Source organism: Dermacentor variabilis, chromosome 3, assembly GCF_050947875.1.
Source record: "Dermacentor variabilis isolate Ectoservices chromosome 3, ASM5094787v1, whole genome shotgun sequence".
NCBI lineage: Eukaryota > Metazoa > Arthropoda > Arachnida > Ixodida > Ixodidae > Dermacentor > Dermacentor variabilis.
This window is the reverse complement of record NC_134570.1, coordinates 62597585-62620396: the sequence shown is the minus strand read 5'-3', so window position 1 is coordinate 62620396 and position 22812 is coordinate 62597585. Positions and strand designations below refer to the sequence as shown.

Below are 22812 nucleotides of genomic sequence, written 5' to 3'. Positions count from 1 at the left end.
ACCGTGACGACATGTCTGGTGGGAAGCGTTCCCGTTTGTCATAAGGACTCATTCGTTCTTCACTAAAGAAAGCTGTGCAAAATGCTGAATAATCTTTATCATCATGTAAAAACTTTTCTTTTTATTACTCCATTGAAGAGGAGAAGGAGGAAACAAAGATAGAAGGCGGGGATGTTAACCGGAAATGCGTCTAGTTGGCTAGCCTACTCCGAGGAACGGGAAAGAGGGAATAGAAAGTTCAGATAGAGAGAGAGGGAGGGGAGGGGGAGGAAAGCTTCGGTTAGCTCGCGCACGCACGAGGAGTGCCTGAGCGAGTCAGAGGCGTTCACATAGGCCAGTCGCCCTCAAGAAAGACAAAAGTGCCTTCACAGCCTTGTGGGGCGAAGAGCGACGGGGACGGTCTTCAAGTAGCACCTGCACAGACAAAGGCCGATCGTCCAGCCGTCGCAATGCGATAGATAATGTTTGCCTTCCCGATGGAAATCGATGACAATGACACAATAAATGTTCGATGTTCTCTTCCACGCTGCAGAAGTCGCATGCAGCACTGTCGGTAATTCCAAACAAATTAGTGTATACCTTCGTGAAAGCTACTTCCAACCAAAGCCGGTATAGAAGCGATGCCTCACGTCGGTGAAGCCCGGGTGGAGGTTGGAGTAGGAGCGTAGGGTTCTACAACCTGATGCGCCTTACATATGGGGTGTTCGACTTTGTTAAAGAGAGTTTGCGTGCCAAGTGACGAAGCTTCCTTGCAGCGTCTGTCCTGGAGAGAGGAATTGGAACGCTGCGTTGTTCTTGATGTGACTGTGCAATTAATATCAAACGCGCGAACAGTACCGGCGGTGGCTAAAATTGGAAGACTACGAGGTCTTGCTTTCACTGTCGGTAATTTTCAATCCTCTGCTTTGGCTTCCTTCACCTACTTACTGTTAAGTTCGTGTAAACGCGGACAAAATATGCATTACGGGAGAACGAAGACTTCGTGGCGAACTGCGGAAGCGTAAGCATTCGGGCTTTTCGTACATCATTTGAGCAGAGACAACGCAAGAAAACCGGACGTAACAAAGGGACAGCGCCATTTTCTGTCTCTTTCTTACCTCCTTTTCTTTTCTGCTCAAAGGATTTATATCGTGATTTCATTCTCACAAAGCTTTATCCGTGCGGAAATGCCTGTGTTTCAAGACAAGTCACGTTCGAAAGGTGCCTCACACACCTACATCCGGCCATTCCCATGGTGACACAGACCCGCCGTGGTTGCTCAGTGGCTATGGTGTTGGGCTGCTGAGCACGAGGTCGCGGGATCGAATCCCGGCCACGGCGGCCGCATTTCGATGGGGGCAAAAACACCCGTGTGCTTAGATTTAGGCGCACGTTAAAGAAGCCCAGGTGGTCAAAATTTCCGGAGTCCTCCACTACGGCGTGCCTCATAATCAGAAAGTGGTTTTGGCACGTAAAACCCCAAATATTATTATTATTATGGTGACACAGCGCCCGCGTTAGGAACTAGCATATAGACAGACTGTAGTGGTGCCAGATTTCCCCTCAACGTGACATTGAAAAAAAAAAAATCGCTGTGCTGCCAACCGTTGGTTGCGAAATGGCAACGGTGCCTCCAGCTGCGTCGGTGCGATCTCTGAGGCCACGCTATCAACGTTGGCTTTCGCCGCCGTTCAGAACAGAATCAAATTGTACAAAAACAGGCGCAAGCTTTAAATGCAGGTGAGGATGCCACGGGCCAATTTCCGCAGCATCTCTTTGTCACGGTGCGGACAGCCAGTGCATCTTTTTTCCTTCTTTTTCTTTTTTTTTTTTGCTTTATACGTATATACCGTTTATGCGGTAGTGCTTTGTGCGCAATGAAGACGCTGTTAGCCTTTCTCAGCGACAATTGGTCTCGACCTATTTCTCGAACTTCAGCCACTTCTTATTGCGTGCACTTGTATACGTTGTGAACGTTGTGTACGCTGTGTACATTGTGTACGTTGTGTACGTTGTGTACGTTGTGTACGTTGTGTACGTTGTGTACGTTGTGTACGTTGTGTGCGTTGTGTGCGTTGTGTGCGTTGTGTGCGTGTGCAGTTCTGTATTAATGTTGCGCGGCTGAGCTCTATATCGCTCGTTTTATCCCGACCGCGGTGGCCGAATTCCGATGAAGTTGGAATGCAAAAAAAAAAAAAGAAAAACCACGCTCGCGTACCCGTGTATTGGGTGCACGTTAAATAACCCCAGCCAAAATTAACAGGGAGATCTTCACTACGACGTCCCTTGTAGCCCACTGTGGGGGGACGTTAATTAGGTTCTATGGTTTCACGTGACAAACTTCGATATGATTATGAGGGCGGCCGTATATAATGGTGGATTGCAGGTTAATTTTCACCACCTAGAGTTCTTGAACGTGCACTCAGTTGAGTATCTAACTACGCGAGCGGGTTTCTTCATTTTCCCCTCTGTCTTAATTTTTTTTTGTATTCTATCCCCATCGAAATGCAGCCGCCATGGTTGGGAACGGTTCACAAAGACATAGGTTGCGCTGGATAGACAAGTGCGAATGTGAACGAAAATCATTCGCACCTGTTTAACCACTGCAACCTATGTCATTGTGAACCGGTATTTTTTGACACTGATATTTTGTTTTCGAGTAAAAATAAACGAACACGTCAAATTACAGAAGCGTTCCATGTAATAAGGCGTGCTTAAATATGCATCAGTCAGCCATTGCTTGCTATCACTGACAAAGCATTTGTATTCTTGAATACTGCTTCAAGCTCTGTCATCTGTTTATATAAAAATGGATGACACGTTTTGCACATGCTCGGTGCAGCTAGCTGGCGCTGTTACGTTTAGTCCTTCCAAAAATAACCAGCTTTGAGTAAGCGCTCGCGTGTCCACCTTCTCTGCGTCCGTGTGTATTGTGCGTGCTACAAATTTCACCATGAATAAACCATGTAATTAACTTTTTTAGTGAGTAACTCATTTATGCAGTTAATTGGTAGAGAAACCCATTTAGTACACTTTCCTAATTTTAATAACACGTAGTAAATACAACGCAGCAAAGGATATGCATTGAATAATGTGCCCCATCCTTGCCATCTCTTCTGCAAGTAAACAGGGATGACGGTCACAATTTTATCATTCATGTGAACCTTAAAAAGCTGTTCTATGTATGTGATATGCTAACCTGAACATGATGTTAACACTGACCATCTTGTTTCTGTGCAGGGTTGGTTCATTCTGCAAGCATTCTGAGACATCAGCTTGCATAATCGATGCTTGCTAGAGATTATGCGACAGCTGCCATGCCGTAATCAACTAAGTCATTATTCATTTATTTTTTCTTTTAATTTCTCTACTACTTCTCTCACAATTCTGTGTAAATATTTTTGTGTGAATAAACTTCTTTCAGTGCAAACTTGCATTTGTTTTCCATTTACGTGCACCTTCTACGGTGCATACTGCCTTTTACCAACATGTTCACACATACTGACAAATGTTTACACTACGCTACTAGGTCGTATGTGGGACAAATGTTACTAGGGGAATAGTAAGACGTCAATAGCAAGTACATAAGCACATGTAAGTAAAATATTGCCAGAGTGTTACTAAAGAGCCTAAAGACTTGTGTTGGTTGACGGTTAGTACAATGTTTACAGACCATCTATGAACATGCTTCAGTTGAAGTACGGTAGCCAATTCTTGATAGGATCCAATTCTTGATAGGATGTTACTAGGGTGTATAAAGACAAATGTTAATAGGTGATTGGTAGGAAGTTGGCAGAACGTTTACAAACATTGTTCAATTGGAAGAATGTTAGTATGGCGTATAAAGAAAGCTTGTTAATAGGGGATTGGTAGGAAGTCAACAGAAAATATATGAACATTTTTCTTTTGAAAGAATGTTAATACGGTGTATAAAGAAAGCTTGTCAATAGGGGGTTGGTAGGAAGTTAACAGAAAATATATGAACATTTCTCTTTTGAAAGAATGTTACTAGGGTGTATAAAGACAAATGTTCATAGGAAATTGGTAGGAAGTTTAAAGACATCCTATGAACATATTTCTATTGAAAGTTGGTGGCCAATTGTTTCTAGGGTGTTACTAGAGCGCTGTTAGAGATGTATAAAGACAGCTGGTAGAATTTCAATTGACTGTTGGTAGGTTCTAGTAACAAAAGTCCATAGACTGTCTAAAAAATGTTGCTAGAAATTTTTATAAGGGGAGGTCTGACCGGCGCCGGCACGACGGCTGCGCCACCTTCTCATCCCAACGTGCCCGAGCGGCACAGTCACGTGCGCGTCTTTAGGGGCGTTCCTTCTTGCCCTCAACTGCGAGAGTATAAAAGCAGCTGCCCCCGGACGCCAAGAGAGGCTCCGATTTCTTCTGTTGAGTAACGTGCACTCCCGTCTCTCTACTTCGGTCGACCTGACCGCCCGCTCTTATGCTATGCTAGAATAAACAAGTTGTTCTGTTACCTGTCGACTCATGCTTTGCCGGGACCTTCGAATGCTTCCAGTTGTGCCCCAGGCCGCAGGGCCAACGCTACCCTTGGGGCTTGCGACCCAGGTGCAACAACGGGCGTCAGCGCTGAGTTTCCAACAACTGGTGGCAGCGGTGGGATCGCGACAACGGAGGCCAGCAGCGAAGATATGCAGTTGACTGTATGCTGAGCAGCACAACGACCATCCGGGAGCAGTGCAACGAGCCCTGTGTGATGACTGGTTGCCTGCAGCGGAACGACTGCGCTGAATTCTTGGCTGCGAGGTTTGGTGAGTGCGGGACTTTCTTCTTCTGAGTTTTGCCAGGCTTTTGTTAGTGTCAGAAACAGAGCTGGTAATTGTGGTTGTCGTTGCTGCCGGGTTAGTTTGCGGCAAGACAATAATAGGCAGTAGAGAAAGCAGCATTCAGAGCAGCCATGGATTTGAAGTCGTTGCGCAAACCGAAATTGCTGGAGCTTGCAAGAGAGTTGGGTCTGGATGTCTCGGACAAACTCAGAAAACCAGAACTGCTAAGGGCTATTCTTGAGTTAGAAGCTGAGGATGACGAGCTGTCGGAATGCCTTGAGACCATTGAGGAGAGGGAGACGGCAAAAAGACAGGAGCGCGAAATTAAAGAACAGAAAGAAAAAGAAGAGCGTGAACGTAAAGAACAGAAAGAGCGAGAGCAACAAGAGCGTGACCGTCAACACGCTTTGGAAATGAAGCGTCTCGAGTTAGAGATGGAAAGCGCTCGTAATGGAAGTCAGGCACACGGTGCAGGAGAACGCGTAGTGTTCAAAATGACTGACCTGATGCGGCCGTTTAAGCTTGGAGAGGACATTGGTTTGTTCCTGGTTAACTTTGAGCGAACGTGCGAGAAGCAGGGGTTCTCTCGGGAAACGTGGCCACAGCGCTTGCTCACTTTGTTACCCGGCGAGGCGGCCGACGTAGTCGCTCGCTTGAATAGAGAGGAGGCAGAGGATTTCGACAAAGTGAAATCGAGTCTGCTAAAAAAGTACAGGCTGTCAGCGGAGGCGTTCCGTCGGAAGTTTCGGGAAAATGAGAAAGGCAGAAGTGAGTCATATACGGAGTTTGCGTACAGGCTTATGTCAAACATGCAGGAGTGGCTCAAAGAAGAGAAAGCGTTTGGTGACCACGATAAAGTTCTGCAGTGCTTCGGGCTGGAACAGTTTTATAGTCGGTTACCTGAGAACGTGCGGTACTGGGTCTTGGATAGGCCAGACGTTAGTACAGTGGCTAAAGCCGCCGAGCTAGCCGAGGAGTTTGTGACGCGTCGGGCTCGCGGAGCTAAGGACGGTCAAAAGGGTGAATTTGGCTCCAAGTTTGAGAGGCCAAAGTTCACACCCATGAGAGAAAAGGGGAACACACGTAGTGCGGATGCGAGTGAAAGCAGTGCGACCGAACCTAAGGAGACGGAGGCAGCCGAAGCCGAACGCAGAAAGCGGTTCGAGACGAGGCAAGCGCGCGTGTGTTATACGTGCCAGAAGTCGGGTCACTTTTCCGCGCAGTGTCCAGAAACAAAAACAAAAGTCGTGCTTTTGTCATTATGCAGCACTGACGAGAACATGAAGCTTCTCGAGCCTTACATGCGAGACCTCCTCGTGAACGGGAAAGAGTGCCGAGTGCTTCGCGATTCCGCAGCTACGATGAATGTAGTTCACCCCTCCTACGTAGAACCCGATATGTTCACGGGAGAGTGCGCATGGATCAAGCAAGCCGTGGAAGCTCACAGCGTGTGTCTGCCCGTAGCAAAAGTGCTTATTGAAGGACCTTTCGGAGCGCTTGAGACGGAGGCGGCAGTGTCATCTATGCTGCCCCCCCAGTACCCGTACCTATTTTCGAACAGGTCCGATCACCTCCTGCGCGAGAAGGGGCTTTTGTTTGGTGAGGCTAGCGTTCAGGCCTTAACCAGATCGAGGGTTCGGGAGCTCGCTGCAAAGGCGGTAGTTGCGGGGCCGACGTTGTCAAACAATGAAAAAGGGTCAGAGGCGCAGCAAGCTGATATTCAGAGCACGCCTGAACTGAATAAAATTGAGTCTGTAACGTTAAAGGCACCAGATACTGGAGAGGAAATTCCCGATGCGGGAAAGTTAGAAGAGCTATCTGCAAATTTGCTCATCGCGCCTACGTCAGACGGACTTAATAGGTTGCTAAAAGTCAGCCGGTTTTGATAGCCGAGCAAAAGAAGGATGGCAGCCTAGAAAACATACGCTGCATTGTCAAGGAAGGTATCGCCAAGAAAAATGCTCGCTTTGTGGAAAGAGGTGGGGTCCTGTACCGGAAGTATCTAGACCGCAGGGGAGTGGAGTTCGATCAGCTGATCGTTCCTCAATGCTACCGTCAGGATCTGTTGCGCTTGTCGCATGGGGGTTCGTGGTCCGGACACCTAGGAGTTAAGAAAACTAAGGACCGTCTCTTGCAAGAGTACTATTGGCCAGGGTGTTTTCGGGACGCAGACCATTTCGTGAGGACATGTGACACCTGTCAGCGGGTGGGCAAACCAGGGGACAAATCGAGGGCGCCGTTGAGATTGGTACCTATCATTACGGAGCCTTTTAGACGGCTCGTTATTGATACAGTGGGACCTCTGCCGGTAACAGCCACGGCGTACAGACACATTTTGACTGTGATCTGCCCAGCGACAAAGTTCCCTGAAGCAGTGCCGCTTAAAGAACTCAGCTCAGTTGAGATAGTCAATGCACTACTGTCCATATTTGCGCGAGTTGGTTTTCCTGCGGAAATCCAATCAGATCAGGGCACAGTGTTTACTAGCGCTTTGACGACAACTTTTCTAGAAAGGTGTGGGGTAAAGCTGTTACACAGCTCAGTGTACCACCCACAGTCGAATTCCGTTGAGAAGCTCCACTCCGTCATGAAGCGCGTGTTGAGAGCATTGTGTTTTGAACATCAAACTGACTGGGAGCTGTGTCTGCCTGGGGTGATGTTTGCATTACGGACCGCGCCGCATGCGGCTACGGGGTTTTCGCCAGCTGAGCTGGTGTACGGTCGCTCGCTGCGATCTCCGCTTCGCATGCTTCGAGAATCGTGGGAAGGCAGGGGCGACGACCCAGTCGTGGTGGAGTACGTGCTTAAGCTCCTCGAACGCTTAAGAAGGGCACAGGAGTTGTCAGGTGAAGCAATGGCAAAGGCCCAGCAGAGGGCCAAGGTTTATTATGATCGGACCGCCAGGGCCCGTCGTTTTGAGGTGGGCGATGAGGTCATGATATTGCGCACATCGCTAAACAACAAACTAGACGTGCAGTGGGAGGGCCCAGCACGAATTGTTCAGAAACTGTCGGACGTTAACTACGTGGTGAGTCTGCCAGGAAAGCGGAAAGCACAGCAAGTTTACCACTGTAATCTGCTCAAACCTTATAGACAAAGGGAAGCAGTGGTGTGCATGATGGTAAACGTTCCTGAAGAGCTTCCGGTCGAGCTTCCGGGACTAGGCTCAGTGACGAACAGGGAAGACACCGGTCAAGCCATTAGTGACTTAGTCAGTGGAGCATCGCTGTCGCCTGAGCAGAAAACCGAACTACACCAGCTCTTACAAGAGTTTCAAGGTCTGTTCTCTGAGAGGCCTGGTAGGACTTCTGTCCTTACTCATGACATAGAACTTACCTCCCCAGAGCCAGTACGATCCAAGGCGTACCGGGTGTCACCCCGCCTGAGCGATATTATGGAGGCTGAGGTAAAGAAAATGCTACAGCTCGGTGTTATTGAGGCAGGTGAGAGTGATTATACCTCCCCTTTGATTTTAGTTGAGGTACCGGGCAAGGAACCTCGTCCTTGCGTCGACTACCGCAGGCTTAATTCCATCACTAAGGATCAAATTTATCCGATCCCTAACATCGAGGAGCGCCTTGAGAAAGTTAGTAGCGCTCAGTTTATTTCCACCCTAGATCTTGTCAGGGGTTATTGGCAGGTTCCACTTACAGAAGAGGCTAGTAGATATGCGGCGTTCATTTCACCAATGGGAACATTCCGTCCTAAAGTGTTGAGTTTTGGTTTGAAGAACGCGCCATACTGCTTTTCAAGCCTCATGGATAAAGTGTTGCGGGGACAGCAAGAATTCGCTTTACCGTATCTAGACGACGTAGCGATATTCTCCGCATCCTGGTCTGAGCATATGGCACACTTGCGGGCAGTGCTAACCCGCCTGCGCGAAGCGGGCTTGACAGTCAAGGCTCCCAAGTGCCAGTTAGCACAGGCCGAGGTTGTCTACCTCGGTCACGTGATTGGTCGGGGTCGTCGCCGCCCCTCTGAAATAAAGGTGGCCGGTGTGCGAGACTTCCCGCAACCGCGCACGAAGACCGATATTCGGTCGTTCTTAGGTGTCGCCGGCTACTATCAGAGGTACATCCCCAGGTACTCTGATATCGCGGCTCCCCTGACGGATGCTCTAAGAAAGACAGAGCCGCAAACAGTCGTCTGGGACGAGACAAAGGAAAGAGCTTTTAGCGCCCTAAAGAGCGCCCTAACAAGCCAGCCTGTGCTACGATCGCCAGGCTATACAAAAGGGTTCGTTGTTCAGTGCGATGCTAGTGAGCGAGGCATGGGCGTTGTACTGTGCCAACGGGAAAATGGAGAAGTAGAACACCCCGTCCTGTATGCTAGTCGTAAGCTGACCAGTCGTGAGCAGGCGTACAGCGCCACCGAGAAAGAGTGTGCGTGTCTCGTGTGGGCCGTTCAGAAATTGTCATGCTATCTAGCCGGCTCGAGGTTTATCATTGAGACGGATCACTGCCCTCTCCAATGGCTGCAGACCATCTCTCCCAAAAATGGCCGCCTCCTGCGCTGGAGCCTCGCTTTGCAACAATATTCCTTTGAGGTGCGTTACAAAAAGGGGAGTCTCAACGGTAACGCCGATGGCTTAAGTCGAAGCCCCTAACGTAGGAATCAGCCTCAAAATTGTTTGTTACTGATGTTTTTCTTCCTGAGGCAGGATTTTTAACATATTGCTTTTGTGTAGTGTTTCAAAGTGATGATGTGCTTCTAGTGCAATTTTCCAATTTGTGGACGCGTTCTGAGTGCTGCTAGACTACTGTAAGGAACTAGGCAGTGGTATAAAAGGGGAAAGAGCCTGGCAGGGCTTAGTGAGGGTTGTGCCGTGCTTGCTGACTGAGCGGTTGAGTTTCAGCGTAGTTCTAACGCTTGCCGGGAACGAGAACAAGAATGTGAACTCTCCCGAAGTCACTTTGCAGTGTCCTGTGCGAACCTGAACGAGAGAACGAGGCCTTCTCTGTGCGCTGCGCTCAAGAAACGTCGAGAGACGCCCGACATCGGTTATGAGCATCATCGAGCGACATCCCTCCGGACAGCGGATGCAGTCCCCTGACCATCGGGATCTCCTTTCCCCGGCGGGGCGGTCTGTTACGTTTCGCCTACGACGCGCGGTATAGCCGGCGCGGATGCAACGGACGCTGGGGCTTCGTTCAAAGCGGCAGACATTTTGGCCCGTTCAGCGCCGCCGCTACGCCTCCCCGCCAAGCGCGTCCAGGCATGTTCCAATGCCACGTGTCTTCATGTGCGTGTGTGTGTGTATGTGCATGTTGGTGCCCACGCTTGTCGAAGCGCGGCAGCCGGGGAGAGGAGCTCCCCCACCTGTGAAGCGAGGAGGTCTGACCGGCGCCGGCACGACGGCTGCGCCACCTTCTCATCCCAACGTTCCCGAGCGGCGCCGGCACGACGGCTGCGCCACCTTCTCTTCCCAACGTGCCCGAGCGGCACAGTCACGTGCGCGTCTTTAGGGGCGTTCCTTCTTGCCCTCAACTGCGAGAGTATAAAAGCAGCTGCCCCCGGACGCCAAGAGAGGCTCCGATTTTTTCTGTTGAGTAACGTGCACTCCCGTCTCTCTACTTCGGTCGACCTGACCGCCCGCTCTTATGCTATGCTAGAATAAACAAGTTGTTCTGTTACCTGTCGACTCATGCTTTGCCGGGACCTTCGAATGCTTCCAGTTGTGCCCCAGGCCGCCAGGCCAACGCTACCCTTGGGGCTTGCGACCCAGGTGCAACAACGGGCGTCAGCGCTGAGTTTCCAACACCACCAAGGCCGGCAGACGCGCGCCGCAGCCTTGTGGGGGTGAGAGGCACGGACCGCGCGCCGGCGGCACCCGCACGCACGCGTCACACGCGTGTCACGCGAGTGCCTCGCCGACGGCAAGCCGTCTCGACAAGCGGCGTCGCGCGCGTCGCCGTATGTGCTCCGCCGAGGCGCGCTGGTGAGGTGGCGACGCGGCGACGCCCTCTCCTCTCACGCAACACCGTTTCGCTCCGCTCCGCTCCGTTGAGGCGCGCTCGTGAAGTGGCGTCGCAGTAATCGGAATTTAGGTGCCGTTTCGCTGCTACAGACGCTGACTTTTCCGCTCGATGGGCCCCTCGGTGCTTTCACATTGAAACGCATAAAAATGATATCAGAAAACAACATGGGAAGACAAAAACTCCCCGACCAGAGCATGTCGACGCGAGTGGCGGCGATGCAGGCATCACGGCTCGCAAAATTTTCCGACGCACTGCGCTGTTGCCTGCAGGATTCTTTCGGGGTTCGCAGCAGCCGTTTTGCTGAAGTCAAACTAAGTCATCAAACGCCGTAGTCGATAGGTGGCGCTGACATATTTCACCTGCCAGGAACGCACCGACTCCTCTCGCATATTACAGAGGAACTGCGCTAATCAATTCGGCAGAATCACCGCACGTGCGGCGGCAATAAATGTCGCCGAGACACCGCCGCCATAAGCTGTGGAAAAGAAGACTGCGTCATCCGGGTGCGTCGTTCGCGCATGGCGAGGTGCACATTGGGCGAACAGAGAAATACGAAACGGTAGCATTGCCAGCTGCGCGTTCGCAACATAACGTTCCGCGAAGAGTCAAATCCGCTCGCTGCCTGGATTTCATCAGCGAAAGCCCCTCTGCTGTTCGACCCACGGTTGAGTACTCACCGGCGAGGCAGGATGCGACGGCCGCCACCAGGAAGGACAAGACGACGGCGGGTCCCGCCTCCTCGCGTGCCACACGAGGAAGGAGCACGTAGACGCCGGTGCCCAGACTCACAGCCACGCCTGTACAAAAGAAAACAAGAAACGCGAAGTTGCGGTGAGGTTTTTGTGACGCCGAGCGCTCACAGCCATGGAGTAAGATCTATTCACGTTTGTCCACGCAATTGTTACGCCATGCTTGTTTGTTTATAGTAAGCGAATGTTTACTCCAATTTATGTTGCTAATGAAGCCACGAACCTTAGTTCGTGTAGCTGCCTACTACATTGCTATCGCTATCAATGATTCGCCTTTCGACCGGAACTCTGACTCTTTATTTATACATTTCAATTGCAACTGCCGCCCAGTTGAAGCATCGCTACTTGTTGCTGGGCCAGTTGGTTCGTACTTATTACGATGTGTTAAGAAGCGAACGGAACTGAAATGAGACAAGGACAGGAAACGCTCTTTCCTGTCCTTCTCGCATTTCCCTTTTTGTTCGAGTCCGAACGCACCGTAATACAGTTAATTAGTCCAGTGCTTTTCTTGGCTTTGTCCCTTGGCTTCTTGTGGATGTGGAGAAATGTGCGCTAATATGGAACGGAACACATAATCGGATACTGAAGCTACGGTTACTGAAGTACTGCGGCACCGGGTCTTATATATTAGCTAATGCTCGCCGAGTCGAACACACACACACACACACACACACACACACACACACACACACACACACACACACACACACACACACACACACACACACACACACACACACACATATATATATATATATATATATTATGTTCTTGCTTCTTATTTCAGTGCGAGAACAATGAAAAAATATGTCCTGAAGTAGAAACGGGTGTTCGGTTTCGTATTAGTAGCCACGTGTCCGAAAATAGCCCCAGACAACTTACGACTGCGCCTGCACCTCGCATGCTTAATATCAGATGTAATCCTTTCTACGGATTGCTAGAGAGTTCGACTTAGTCGAAGTAACACTGATGAGGTTCAACGAGTTTTCGAGCCTGAAATGTCTGTGTCTTCTTTTCTTTTCAGAACATTGTTCGGCACGTGACAGGGCATTTTATTGCTCATTTCACTTTATCTGCGCACAAGCTAATGAAGATTATACTAGCGTATCAGGGAAAACCAGTTGGGGGACGAACGATAGATCAAGAATAAGTAAACATCTATGAGGCACGGTCTCCCCCAGGGAGATGGGGCTGGAGATAACGAGATTGCAGAATGACGTGGCGGTGCTCAGTTCCCTATCTGCGTGATTGGAGCGCACTGACTAATACCGGACCTTTACAGGCGCGTAGAGAAATTACCGATATCAGATACGTACAAAGTAAAAGTGGACGAATCAGGGAACCGAACGTCCGCAAAGGGAAGCAAGAGCTGCCACATCCCATCACTGGGACCAAAGAATGGCCTCACCGACTCCACGAAGCCCCGAGGTCACGTAGTTAAGCCTATCAGGATTCACAGCGCATGGGAAAGCATACCCTCCACTTAAGCTCGTTAATAGGATAAAACGCTGATGAATCCGGCTGAGCGTTCAAGTTCCGCGACGGATGGTTAATTTCTTTCCTCTTCGCTATGTTCTGCGAATTAGTAGGACAGTCCGCGACAGTTCCTTCGCTCGCGACCGATTGCCCATGCAAGCTCATAAGCATTGTAGTAGGATGTCCGGAGAGCTATACCCCAAGTGACCGACGAGGCAAGTTAATTTTCGTCACGCTGATGTCCCTTTGCCGGCATAACGCGATTATGAGGCGCTGTGAGGCAGTGGTCAGCTTCTTTTCTGCGCACTTGGAAGGCTGGAGCCGCCAATGCTGGCGCCGATATCTCCTTAACACTTATTCTCTCCGGAGGCAGTGGAGAGGAGGAGGGGAGCAGGTTCTCCCTCATTAGGCGCCAGCTTCTTGAAGGTCAGGCATCATGAACGGCGGTGCGGCCTGCTTATCGTGCGCTTGGGGGGAAAGGTCCCAGCTGACCACACAGAACACAAAATACGAATGAGAAAGGCTATAGAAAACGAGCTTTGTTCTGATGAGGGAAGTAATCACTGCTCCATAGTGCGCAATACTCAGAGTTAATCAACTGCTGCAGCAAGGATATGTACCGCGCGCGGAATGAAGGTCCGTCGCCGGAACACACCGGATTTCTCGCGAAACTTGCAGTATCGGGTCTCGTTGAGTAAGAAGGGATCTCTGCGTGTTCTCTTCGTGCAATGTAAACTTTGTCGGCGCCGAATGTGAGAAAGGGTGAAGGAGTGAGCTGACGAGTGAAAGAGAGCCGGTGCGCGAGTCGATGCGGAAATGAACAGACAGCGATGAAATCTCGAAGTATCGATTCACTGATTATTTGTACGGCAGCTCGTGTGATTGAGGTAGTTCTTGAATGAATGTATGGGAAAGCCGGAAGAGTGAGTGAGTGAGTGAGTGAGTGAGTGAGTGAGTGAGTGAGTGAGTGAGTGAGTGAGTGATTGAGTGAGTGAGTGAGTGAGTGAGTGAGTGAGTGAGTGAGTGAGTGAGTGAGTGAGTGAGTGAGTGAGTGAGTGAGTGAGTGAGTGAGAATAGGTTATGGTGATTTAATGTGGCGCGGTAAGAAACTGCACAGCGGCCGACGAACAACGTGCCGAGAAAGATAGTATCTGAGGGTAAAGTTTGCACACATGAGCTGCGACTGGCTAGATCCGCTGGCGAAGTCTACAGGCGTAGACAAAATGAGTAAGTGGCGCAATTTTCGAGAGTGATAAAGCTTGTAGACAGGCCGCAAACGGTGGCTGTAAAGTGGATGAATAAACGGAATCGGAAGCGTTGGGATGAAAAATAATTTGTAGTTTTTCTTTTTTCGTTCATTTCTTTCCTTTTCTGCCTTTTCTTTATTTTTATTTATTTGTAGCACGAAGTGCTCTGTATTGCCTTGTTGTGTGAATAAAGTATATATATATATATATATATATATATATATATATATATATATATATATATATATATATATATATATATATATATATATATATATATATATATACGGCTCGAATAAGGGCGAGGCGCGCGGCAAAAGCGAGGTGTTGTTTAACCGTGCGTATACATAGTGCCTCGGGCTTAACGCGTAAAACCGCTTATACCCTCCACAACGCCGTCATTAGGCGAATGCTGCTCACATCTTGTAATGAGACTGCTAAGCTCTGACAGGGTTCTCACGAAGTCAGGAAAAAAAATGAAAAGAAAATAATCACGAGGGGTAAAAGGAAAGTGTTGTACATAGGCAATAGCAAAGGCAGGAAACGCTAATGTCACTCTATTAGATTTCCCGCTTAACGGTCAGTATTTCGCAGCGTGCATTATTTTGGCGCGCCTTCGTTGCTCTTACGTGAGGCGAACAAACGGCAACCACAAAAAAAAAAAAAACCAGTTACTTTTCTTCTACTCTTCCATCTACATCGTTAGGCGGTCACCTGAACTCCCGTGTTTGACCATTCTGTGTACAACTTATACAAACTCATATTTGAGGTTTAATAACTCATCATCATCATAACCATCCTCTTTTATGTTCAATGCAGGACAAAAGCTTCTCCCTGCGATATGCAATTACACCTGTCCTGCGCCAACCGACTCCACCTAGCACCTGCGAATTTCCTAATTTCATCACCCCACCTAGACTTCTGCCGTCCTCGACTGCGCTTCCTTTCACTTGGAACGCATTCTGTAAACCTAATGGTCTACCGGTTACCAAATCTATGCATAACATGGCCTGCCTAGCCCATTTTCCCCCTAATGTCAATTAGAATAATGGCTGTCCCGGTTTCCTCTCTGATCCACAGCGCTCTCTTCCTGTCTCTTAACATCACGCCTAACATTCTTCGTTCCATCGGTCTTTGCGTGGTCCTTAACTTGTCCTCAAGCTTCTTTATCAGTCTCCACGTCTCTGCCCCGTATGTCAGCACTGGTAAAATGCACTGATTGTATACCTTCCTTTTCAATGATAATGGTAAGCTTCCAGTGAGGCGCTGCCAATGTCTGCCATATGCATCCCAACACCATTTTCTGATCTATAAATTTCGTTCCCATGATCAGGGTACCCTGTGATTAGTTGACCTAAATAAATGTACTCCTTCACAGACCCTAGAGGTTGACTGGTGATCCTGACCTCTTGTTCTCTTGCCCGGCTACTCATCATTTTCTTTGTCTTCTGCATATTAATCTTAAATCCCACTCTTACACTCTCTCCGGTAAGGTCCTCAATCATTTGTTGTAATTCATCTGCAGTGTTGCAGAATAAAACAATGTCACCGGAAAACCGAAGATTACTGAGATATTCGCTGTCGATCCTTACTCCTAAGCCTTCCCAGTTGAACAATTATTCCAAGCACGCAGTGAATATAATTGAAAAGATTGTGTCTCCTTGTCTGACCCCTTTCTTTATTCCAACTTTTCTTGTGCAGCATTAAGGCAGCTGTGGAATCTCTGTAGATATTTTACAAGGTATTTACGTAAGCGGTCTGTACTCCTTGATTACGTAATGTCTCTATGACTGCTGGTGTCTCTACTGAATCAAATGCCTTTTCGTAATCTATGAAAGACCTATAGAGAGGCTTATTGTACTCTGCATATTTCCCGATTACCTGATTAATGACATGGATGTGATCCATTGTATAATATCCCTTCCTAAGCCAGCCTGTTTCATTGGTTGACTAAAGTCCAGTGTTGCCCTTATTCTATTGGAGATTATTTTGGTGAATATTTTATATAATACTGGGAGTAAGATAATGGGCCTATAAGATTTTAATGATTTAACGTCTCCCTTTTTGTGAATTAGCATACCGTTGGCATTCTTCCAGTTCTATAGGACCCTTGAATTCGTGAGACATTTCTTTTAAAGGGCCGCAAGCTTATCAAGCATGATGTCTCCTCCACCTTTGGTTAAATGGACTGTTATTCCATCTTCTCCTGCCGCTTTGCACCGTTTCATATCTTGCAAAGCCCTCCTAAATTCGTCGGTAGTCATAAAAAGTTATAGAAGGAACCTCTGTAACATGTTCATTACTACTCCGAATGAAGGTATGGTACTGAACACGTCAGTATAAAATTCTTTCGCTGCTTTTACTATATCTTCGAAATTACTGATGATATTACCCAGCTTATCTTTCAGCGCATACATCTCGGTTTATCCTATGCAAAGTTTCCTTCTCACGGATTTCATGCTGCATCAATTTTTTACGGCTTCCTCAGTCTTTATTACGTTATAATTTAGAATATCCCTTAGCTTATCCTTGTTGATCGTTTTTGACAGTTCCGCGAATTGTATCTTATCTCTTGAGTTGGACACTTTCATTCTTTGTCGTTTCTTAAATAGGTTTTTTGTTACTTGAGAGAGCAACCTACTAGTTGCTTTGGTGCCTAAACTCCCACTTCAATTGCTGCTTCTCAGCCAGCCTAGTTACGGTTTCTTTCAATACATCTCTGTCATCTTCATCTCTCTGTTCTAAGGCTGCATATTTGTTAGCAAGTACCAGCCTTAATTGGTCTGTTTTTATCCTTACGGCTTCTAGGTTGGCCTGTTTCTCCCTGATCAATTTTAATCTTTCTGTTTTCATGTTGAGGTGAATCCTATATTTCACTAACCTACGATAACTGCACTTTACCCTACCTAAAACTTCTCCATCCTGCACTATGCTGGGATCGGCAGAAAGTATGAAATCTATTTCCTTTCTTGTTTTACTACTAGGGCTTTTCCAGGTCCCCTTTCTGTTGCTATGCTTCCTGAAGAAGGTGTTCATTATTCGCAGCTTATTCCTTTCCGCGAATTCTACCAACTTCTTTCTTTTAGTGTTCCTAGAATCGACGCCGTAGCTGCCGATTGCTTCTTCGCCAGCTTACTTCCCCCCCCCCTTTCGCTTTGAAGTCGTCCAAGACTACAGTATATTGAGTTTTCTTTTTCTCATCACTAATTCAACATCTTCGCAAAACTGATCTATTTCATCAACATCGTGATTGGAGGTTGGAGCGTAGGCTTGTACTACCTTTATGCTATACCTCTTACTACGTTTTAATCCCACTACTACTGCTCTCTCATTAATGCTGTAGAGTTCGTCAATGTTGCACGCTATGTACTTGTATATTAGGAATACTACCCTGTATTGCTTCTTATGTGTGAGCCCCCTACAACGAAGAGCGTGGCCGTTATATAGTCAGCACTGTATAAGCCTCACCATTTATTCTAACCTCACTAAGGCCAATGATATCCCAAACAATGCCGGATAGTTCCTCAAATAGTCCTGATAAGCTAGCTTCACTAGAGAGGGTTAGCGTATTGAACGCTGCCATGGTCAGTTTGCATTGGCGGCCTGTCCGTTTCAGAGATTCTTAGCACCTTCTGCTGCGCTGCAGGTATGAGCGCCGCCTTGGTCATGTGCTCCGCAGCTGCTGAGGAGTGAGAGCCCATTGTTTGATCGAAGGAGTGATGAGGGAGGTAGTGGGTGAATGCTGGACCAGGGAGTCCAATTCCTGTTCTGGGGAAACAGTGCCGAGTTGTAGCTCAATGGGCCTCCCTAATTTGGTTGTATCTGGATTAGTATAGCCCCACAGACTCTCGGCATTTTCTGCCTGTGTCAGGCGTCACTCCAAGCATGGAGATGTGGCGTACAGGAGGTGAATTCGAGCTTACCACTTTCAGATTAAAAAAAGAAAAAAATCCGTGGATTTCAACTTTAAACTATGGACACTCAGCAACCGCGACAACTCGGTCAGATAACGCTGTTGGCGGCGAGGCCACCCTATGGCGGGGAAATCCAGCCCAGAGTGTCCTACACGTCTAAAAACTAATTGAATTATCCGCGATAGATTAATTTTATGTAGGACAGTATTATATGTAGAACAGTATCGTTTGTTTGGCTCGGAAGCAAGCGCTTATCCCGTCTCTGGACGCAGGAGAAGAAAGGTTGCAGAAATACTAAAAGAAATTTCTATATGGTTCTGATAGCGTAGTTTTGAATCGCACGTGACCAGGCGACCGTGAAGACGCTCAGAGAAACTAGATAATTTAGACAAGCTTGGTATTTGAAGCAGAAAACCACCCTGTACAGAGCTCAAACACGAACAGAAAGATTTCTTGATCTGCAGTCTTAATGATGGCTGGACACAGATCCTTCTTGAGCGCTCGGTACTATCCTAGCTCGAAAACTTATTGACCGGTTCAGAATTACAAAACGAGAAAAGAAAAGACAAGAAAGTGAAAAAAATCATGAGTCATTCCATTCTGTGAAGGTGGTTGTCGAAGCTGTCTAGCATCGCGACATGAAGTTGGCACATAATTTTGAACAAAGGCACGGACCCGCGTATTGTCTTGATGCGTGGTCCTTATTTCACTCGCAACTGCAACCACATTCTTTGGTAATTTTAAATCGATGCACGTACGCTGCTGGGTGGTCGGTTGGGCCGGATGGGTGTGGAATCGCAGGGGATATGTCTGCAACACGAAACGCGTAAAGCGCTTCCTTTTCGGTACCGACACATCCACATTGAAATCACTGACAACGACAACAGGGGTAGTGTCATCGCAGCTAATTCACACAAAGTGAGTAGCCATGAACCTTATACGGGACTATGATTCATTGCATTTTTTTGCTTGCTTTCAGGGGTATGAGCCATTGCTCACGCGGGTACGAGTCATTGATGATCACAGTTTTCGACAAGCTTTTCTGTATGTTGTATGCGTGAATAGAAAGAAGTTTGGCACTGTTCGCTTCACTTTGTTGAGTGCTTGTAGCCTCTGCCTTACGGGTTATGAGCCATCGCATCTTTTGCTTGCTTACGGGAGTATGAATGCTTAAGGGGGCATGAGCCATTGATGATGATAGTTCTTGTTAACGGAGAATACAAATGCATGGAACCCTAGCCACATACAGCTTCGCTGTAAAAGAGATTTCCGCGCTTACTCTAGAACCATTGTCCACGTACTCTTAAGGGTAGACCGCTAGCAGCCTAATGTCCCTGCTCCTAATGTCGCCTGCTGCTACAGGTATCGTTGAGGCCTTTATCAGCTGACGGGATGTGCACCCGAACAGCGCGGAACACGTGACCCCGAGCCGAGAACTACTGTCGAATGGTACACGTTTGAGCAATTGTAAGCGAAGGCATGAAGGCTGTACTGGCCAGAATATTCTCACTGTTGTTCGTCGCCCTATCATACCGAACAAGCAATAACCAATAAGCAGCCAGAGGGCAAAGTGTTCTAGCACGCAATATTTATTTATTCCACCACCGCGGTCATTCATTGCGCAGTTTAACACTCGCAGGGCTAGGTTTAGTGCCCATCTACACATGTTCACTATAGTGGACGTGAGTAAAGCTGACGCCACAGCCCAATTGGTAGGGAATTGCACGCGGCATGCAGAAGTTGTGGGCACGGCTCCCAAAAGCGATAGGCCACTTCTCCCTTTCACTCGTCCTGAATAAACGAGCATTTCAATTGAATATGGGCAATTTTCTTTTTACGCTTGCATTCATTTTAATGTCTATAGTCTTCACACGATTGACATCAACAACGAAATTGGCAGTTTCGACAGAAGGGCGAAGTACTGACTGCGACAGCAAGGTTTAGCGTTGCGCTTGACCTTCGCGGGCTGTGTTCTACTTATCGGGTACGACCAACGCGGACGCTACATACGCAGGTGCGCTGAAATTTCTGGCACTCTTCAAAGCATGGCACTCTTCAAAGGCATGTAGGGCCTGTAATGACATTGCACAGGCGCCACTATGCTGCCCGTGAAGAGCCGCGCCAGTAAAATTACATCACTTTCAGGTTTAAACAATGATATAGCTTTTTACTTTCATAAATAATAGCCGGAGAAGATTTAAGATAGAAGGCATGCGCCGTTAATGTTACTTTTCAAGACCTCTTTTTGTGGACTGCCATTTTCAAGATTATGAGGAATGATTTAGCTAAGAACGTAATACATTGCATAAGCAACTAAAGTGATTGAATAGTGTAGCAGTTCGTCATTGATAAGCATATAACATTCATATACCTAAATACATGCGGACATCCACGGTGACGCCGACGTCAAAAATTCACTTGGAGTGTCGATATAATTGTTATCGCAATAAATAGTCAAGCCCTACGATCCCCATTATCTCTCTCTCTCTCTCTCTTTATGCGTCCATGTTTTTCTCTCTGTAAGCATCACTGTTCTATGTCAGCACTGATCGCACTGTTTATACGACAACGGCCAATCACGCGCTGCTTATTTATGGTGTTTGCAATATAACGTTTGCGTGAATGGCGGAGTCGTCAAGGAGTTCTTCAATTTTCACTTGCACTGTAGCCTATTTCTAAAGTGTTCGTGCTTCTCGGTAAAGCGCAGCTTTCACCATACCTATACTTGCTGATGTCTTTCTCAAAAATTCGCGTAATACATTTGAGAAACCTACATGCGCATACGCTTCGAGTTAATGCAGCGACTATATCCGTTCAGCTGTCTATAACTCGCTGCCAAACATAGAACGCGCTACAGTGTCATAAATTATGCTAAGAAGCAAACATAGTACATTATCTCAATATTAAGTACGACGAAGGAAGCGTTTGAAACAAACTGGCACAGACAATCAACCAACCAACCAATCAACCAAACGAGCTGCGCAACTGTAAGCTCTCTCCAAAGAAACATCTTCTAAGAGAGTTCCGAAAGCTCGCAAACCCGGTCTAGATACACTGTCAAAACTAAATCAAGAGAAAAAAAAACGAAGAACATGAAAATGATGCAGAGAAACTGTTCTCGACGGATCAAACGCGACCCGGCTCTCGAAGAAGAGGGAACTGGGGATCTCGCGAGGAAGCCTTGTTTAGATTCGAAGAAGAAAATAAAAATGAAACAAGATAAAAGATACGAGAGAAACGAAATCAATTTGCGTGAAGAAGAAAGCGCGCGCCCGTATCCTTAAACCTGCCTTATAAACGACAATCCCGGAGCTTGGCGGCGCGGTGCTAGAGACGCCCGGGGATCAGCGATTGCAAGGCCTTCGCGATGCCTGCCACAAAGCGCCGGAAGCGGATAGGTGCCCGAGGGAATCAAGTGAGCCCCTTAATTAATTTTCCCTTTCAATTCACGTTTGCGGCGTCGCCTGCTTTGCTGTCGTTTTATGTCGCAATCTTTCCCGCGTGCGCACTTTTCTTTGCTTGGGTTTCTTCGCACATGAGGCAAATGATTTACGAATGAAACCGTGCCTATGTGCCCATGGTAGCGATGCGCTCTCAAAACAAGAAAAGGAGTTGTAGTCACTCCTGTTATATTCTTTATCTTGGTATAACTGCACGAAAATAACGACAGTTTGCAACTTTACTAATTGAACACGGTATATCACCATTACTAATGGGGTTCAGCTACCGACTCCCAAACACAGTTAGCAACACCGGATACAAATTTCTAGCCTATAACGTAGTTATAAGGTGGCCCACTCTGGAACATTGTTCAAGCATGACTATTCATTACTGTTGGTCACAACCATACGAAGCCAACAAGTAATGCATGAAGCCAAGGAAAGGGTAAGGAAAGTTATCTGCAGTTTTAATTGAAGTGCAGAGATGATGAGGAACTGAAAGGAAATGAAAGTGGACGAAAAAAATATCCCAGGCCTGCGCGGCAGGCGCCGCACCTCCACAATGTAAACTGGAGGAGCGGCACCATAGGCGCTTCGTTTTCGAAAACACGCACCACAGGGTCTTCGTGGCGAACTCTCTTTTCGTCGATTTCACGTGAACGAGCTGAACTGTGCGCCGGCCGCCAACGGCTGGTTGCGGTTTGTGCTGCTCTCTGCACAGCGGTTTGCTGAGCCCGACGTTGCCTGGTTGCAGCCGTGCGCGTAGCTCTATGATTCACTTCTTCAGCCGCAGCTCCTATACCTTGCGAGGAGGCACCGTAACGTGTACCGAAGAGTAAACTCAGGAATCGCGCGCCGCACATGTGACATTCCTTGACATTTGTAACGATATGATGTAAGGGTTACACGTGACATCTGGTACAGTAATATGCAACTGTAATGCAAATTTCCCACGTATCAAAACTACGCGGCGCGCATCTCATATCGTGCGGCTCCTCGAACGCTATAGACGCGGGTACAAGGCGTGTTTCCGTAGCAGCTTGCAATCGCTGCGGAAACATGTTGCTGCTGCTGCTGCTGCAAATGATGATGATGATGATGATGATGATGATGATGACAACGACGACGACGACGATGATGATTAGGATGATGATGATGACGACGAAGAGAACGATGACGACGACAATTTTCTGGCGTCCCCTTTGAAATTGGACGGTAATAAACAGTCAC

The 22812-nt window shown here is 47.7% G+C and overlaps 1 protein-coding gene across 1 annotated transcript in view; it reads right to left on the bottom strand.

Moving 5' to 3' along the window:
* LOC142574546 (high affinity cationic amino acid transporter 1-like) overlaps positions 1–22812 on the bottom strand; it is a 152884-nt gene that overhangs the window by 12192 nt on the left and 117880 nt on the right. The window contains exon 2 of the mRNA XM_075683601.1: positions 11434–11553. Coding sequence (XP_075539716.1) covers positions 11434–11553 — 120 coding nt within the window. The remainder of the gene's footprint in view (positions 1–11433; positions 11554–22812) is intronic.